The sequence below is a fragment of the Austrofundulus limnaeus genome, unplaced genomic scaffold, assembly GCF_001266775.1.
Source record: "Austrofundulus limnaeus strain Quisiro unplaced genomic scaffold, Austrofundulus_limnaeus-1.0 Scaffold711, whole genome shotgun sequence".
In the NCBI taxonomy this organism is placed as follows: domain Eukaryota; kingdom Metazoa; phylum Chordata; class Actinopteri; order Cyprinodontiformes; family Rivulidae; genus Austrofundulus; species Austrofundulus limnaeus.
In genome coordinates, this window is record NW_013953113.1 from 235,776 (window position 1) to 240,301 (window position 4,526).

The following is a 4,526-nucleotide window of genomic DNA, read 5'->3' on the forward strand; positions in this document are numbered from 1 at the left end:
GGGGGGGGTGTTAGAGGGGTCTGAAAAGTCTCTAGATATAACGATGCTAAGTTAGCAACACTGCTCCGCTCGGCTTACTCCCAGGTCACGTGACCAGTCAAATCACAGCCTCTCTGTTAGAAAACCTTGTTTTAATAAATCGCGAGTTTATCACAAATGTGATTAATCGTTCAGCCCTAGTCCAAAGACACGCCCACTCTGTGTTCCTGGAAACAAACTGTTAGATGTCCTTCATAAAGTAAAGAAGTGATTTTAGAATAATTACAGCTAATTCTCTTGTAAGTGGTGTATCAAGCTTTCCTTGTGGGTCTGAATGGTTTCGCTCGTTCTCTGTCAGGCTTCAGTAGACTTTCTGCACTGAGCTTCCTGCTCCAGACAGAACCAATCTGCACACCTCCTTACCCTCGTCTGCAGGTCTTTCTGCAGACAGGTTCAGATTTAAGACTGTGAAACTCAAATCTGACGCAACAGGACAGAAAAATGTCTAGTCTCAAGCTACGTATGAACACAGGAGGATTAAAGGTGGCTCTGCAGATTGTGTCTGCGTGTTGCTCTGCTACGGTATTTGAACATTTGTCATTGACTCTGTTTATGTTTGCATGAAATGTTTGTCCTGTTGCAGCTCTGCTGAGTCAGAGGAACTTGCAGTTCACCTGTATCCTGGAGCAGTGACGGTGCAGGGGGTGCTGAGACGGAAGACCGTGCTGAAGGAGGGCAAGAAACCAACGGTGAGGTCCCACATGAGCACCAACACATGCCTATAAAACCATGAACCTGCATGTTTTCGTGTGCTTTTTATACACGGGCAGTAAAAACTGTGCGGTGGAAAGATTGGACCTCAAGTCTGAAACCTACAGAACACCTCTGTTCCTGTCAGTTCCTGAGGCTTTACTTTTCCCTCTAATGGCTTTTTAATATTAAAACAATTTTAAAGTGCTTCAGGTTCTATAAAACAATCACAGGTTGTGTGGATAATTTACAAGTTTTTTAAGTTGTATCAAGAAGTAAATGGTTCCATCCTTGTCTGTCTTCAGCAGTATCAGATTGTGTAAGTAAGTAAGTAAGTAAAGTTTTATTTATATAGCGCCTTTCATAGAAATAGATTCACAAGGTGCTGTACAAACAGAGGCAAATCAAATTATACTTATACAATCAGAACAGGATATACAAAAATTTGGAACAAAAAGTTTAAAAGCTGTACAACCATCAAAGTATCAAGACTGTGCAATCCAAAAATAAAACAAGTAAATAATATCTAGACAAAAATGGGGAGGGCAGAGGAAAACATTAACATATTGAGATGAAGGATTTTTAAATCAGAAATTAATTTGGAGGCGGGTCTCTGAATGGGTCGATTGTGCATTACTGGTACATTTTAGAAAAATACCTTTTTGATAAATTGAACTGATTTTGGATGAAAGTACTGTCTGTTTGACATATATTAATATGATGAATTGTACGGTCGGTAGGTAGGGTTTGGTGAAACACACTAAAAGGTCAGGCTGCAGAAAAATGCTGAATTAGTTAGTTAAAAGCTTGTTTAAAGAGGTGTGTTTTCAGATATATCTTGAATGAATCAATGCGTTCAAGTGTGCGCAGATGGATAGGAAGTTCATTCCAGAGCCTGGGGGCCTTGGAGGAGAAGGCTCGGTCACCACGGGTCTTGAGACGTGTGAGGGGAACCATAAGGAGATGTTGATCCTGTGAGCGTAGACTGCGTTTGGGCTTGTAAGGGGAGGTGAGACTTTTAATGTAGTCAGGTGACTGGWCATGAAGAGCTCTGAAAGTGAGGACCAGGATTTTGAACTTGATTGGTAAATGAACAGGGAGCCAGTGAAGCTCTGAAAGGRTCGGGGAGATGTGTGAGAATTTTGAAGTTTGGGTTAGGAGTCTTGCTGCAGAGTTTTGTACGAGCTGAAGGTGATTTATCTGTTTCTGGTTCAGACAGGTRAACAGGYGATTACAATAATCTATGCGGGCCGAGATGAACGCATGAATTACTAATTCCAGGTCAGAAATGGACAACAGGGGCCGCAACTTCGAAATATTGCGAAGTTGGAAGTAGCAGGTGGAGACCAGATTATTTACGTTTGTCAAGAGACGGTCCTGAGTCAAAGTAAACACCTAGGTTGCGCACATGTTTTCAGGCGGTTGAACTTAAAGAGCTGAGATGGTCTTTTATCTTCTGGTGTTTGTTGTCGGGGGCCAGGATCAAGGTCTCTGTTTTATTGAGGTTAAGGAGTAACAAGTTGTCTGACAGCCATTCAGTTATTTTAGATACACAGTTTAAGAGGAAGGTTAGCTTGTAGAAAGTCAAGTCATTAAAAGAGCAGTATAACTACAGGTCGTCAGCGTAGAAATGGTAAGAGATGTCAGGGAAATCTTTGAKGATCTGAGCCAGGGGACGGATGTATAGAAGGAAAAGAATTGGGCCCAAAATGGAACCCTGTGGTACTCCGCAGGTGAGTGGTGCTGAGTCAGAGATAGACTGACCTAGTTTGACTGAAAAAGAGCGATCTGTGAGGTATGAGTTGAACCAGTCTAGGACAGTTCCTGATATCCCAAAATTTCTCAGGTTATGAAGTAAGTTGGTGTGATCCACWGTGTCAAATGCTGAGGATAGGTCCAATAAAAGCAGAACAGAKTACATTCCTCTGTCAGCAGACATTTGCAGATCATTTCTTACATGAAGAAGAACAGTTTCTGTAGAGTGTAATCTACGGAAGCCAGACTGGAAAAGATCATGCAGTTTATAAACATCCAGGTAGTCAGTGAGCTGTGTTGAGACTATTTTCTCTAAGACCTTTGACAGAAATGGTAGCTTTGAGATCGGTCGGTAGTTGTTCAGGTCAGACGGGTTTAAAGAGTGCTTTTTTAAAATAGGTTCCACAACCGCTTTTTAAAGTGATCCCTGTACACATCCAGATGTAAGTGAGAGATTTATCAATTACGTTGATACGTAATTGTTTTCAGATAAGTTAAGTTTTCAGATTACGTTGTYTACGTTTCACTAAAGAAGAACCCATCCAGAGGACCTACAAAGATTGTGGGTTCATTCCATGGTGTAGTGTCGGAACAGTYGGTGTAGATCTGGGTCGGACCGGTTGGTTTTCCACTGATGTTCCAGTCCGGTTCCAATGGGTGTGTTTTGGGCAGTTGGTGGAGGTGGTTTTTAGGTTTTTTGGAAAAAAAAAAGTTAATGGGCAAAATGAGAGATGGAAACACATTTGATGAATAACTTTTGAAATTTTAATCATTTGCAAAATGGAAACATGACTAATGTCWCTGCTACAATTGAAAAAATGGCTCCTTGAGTTGTTCTTGTAAAGGCAGCGTAGACACAACCAGTGACTCCACCCCCTAGCCAGTCAGTGACGAACAGTGTTCTGACATCGCATTTTGGTGCCAGCTGGGGCTACTTGGAACCACAATGAAGTAGGTACTAAAAAAAGGTCCGGTTCCATGAATCYAGCCTATGGAAATGGCTTGGAACCGTACCGACACTACACTAAGTKGCACTTGTTCAGCACTTTCCCTCCCTCTTGTTGCTGTCTGATGTTTGCATTATTTTTCAAGGTTTCTTCAGTCTCCTTTTAGTAGAAGCAGGAAAACCTGGATACCCTGTGTTGTTGCTGACATGTCTCCAGCCTAAGACTTTCACTGTGTGCCTCCAGGTGGCAGCTTGGACCAAATACTGGGTCTCTCTCTGTGGAACTCAGCTTCACTACTACCCTGCCAAGTCCCTGAAGGCCACAGAGAGGAAACATGTAAGTCACACAGAAACACCCGGTCACACAATGCACTTTTTTAGATGAGCACAGCAGAGAAAGCTGGTACTGGATAGAGTTGGGCGATAGTGGCAAAAAAATTAATCACGATTAATTGTGGTATTTAGCCGATAACGATTAATTTGACGATTAATCTCCTTGAGTCTCTGGACACCCTCATGTCCTGGTCACATGACCAGTTTAGTGGGAAAGATTTGCTCTTTGTAAAAATCTGTTCCAAATTGTGTCAAAATTACAGACTTCAGGCTATACATCAAATTTTAAATTGTTTTTGATCTATAAATACTGTATTTATTCATGTATAATACTAGAAATTTAACCTTAAAAATCATCCATAAAGTGGGGGGATAGTATTATACACGGGTTATTGATAATTAGATTTTTATGCTTTTTAAGATCAAAAAATGATGATCGTATTATACTCGAGATAGTATTATACATGAAAAAATATGGTAAATTACAGAATTTTTTTATGTTCATGTTTGAAGCAGAGAGGAGCACTGAGCAGACCAAATGGAAAAATATCCAGTCAGTCTGCCTGGTGGCATTAATCCTATTAATCGTCAAGTGCCAAAATCTATTAATGTTTTTCTGATGATTAATTGCACATGATACGATTATGCCCAACCGTAGTACTGGTTGTACAGTGGTTTGCAAAAGTATTCATACCCCTTGAACTTTTCCATATTTTGTCACATTACAACCACAAACATAAATATATTTCACTGGAATTTAATG

The 4,526-nt window shown here is 40.7% G+C and overlaps 1 protein-coding gene across 1 annotated transcript in view; it reads left to right on the plus strand.

Moving 5' to 3' along the window:
* The window catches only part of ralgps2 (Ral GEF with PH domain and SH3 binding motif 2), a gene marked incomplete at its 5' end in the record, with an annotated part of 67,744 nt that overhangs the window by 55,671 nt on the left and 7,547 nt on the right, over window positions 1-4,526 (plus strand). Inside the window, 2 exon segments of the mRNA XM_014028025.1 lie at window positions 623-728; window positions 3,675-3,767. Coding sequence (XP_013883479.1) covers window positions 623-728; window positions 3,675-3,767 — 199 coding nt within the window.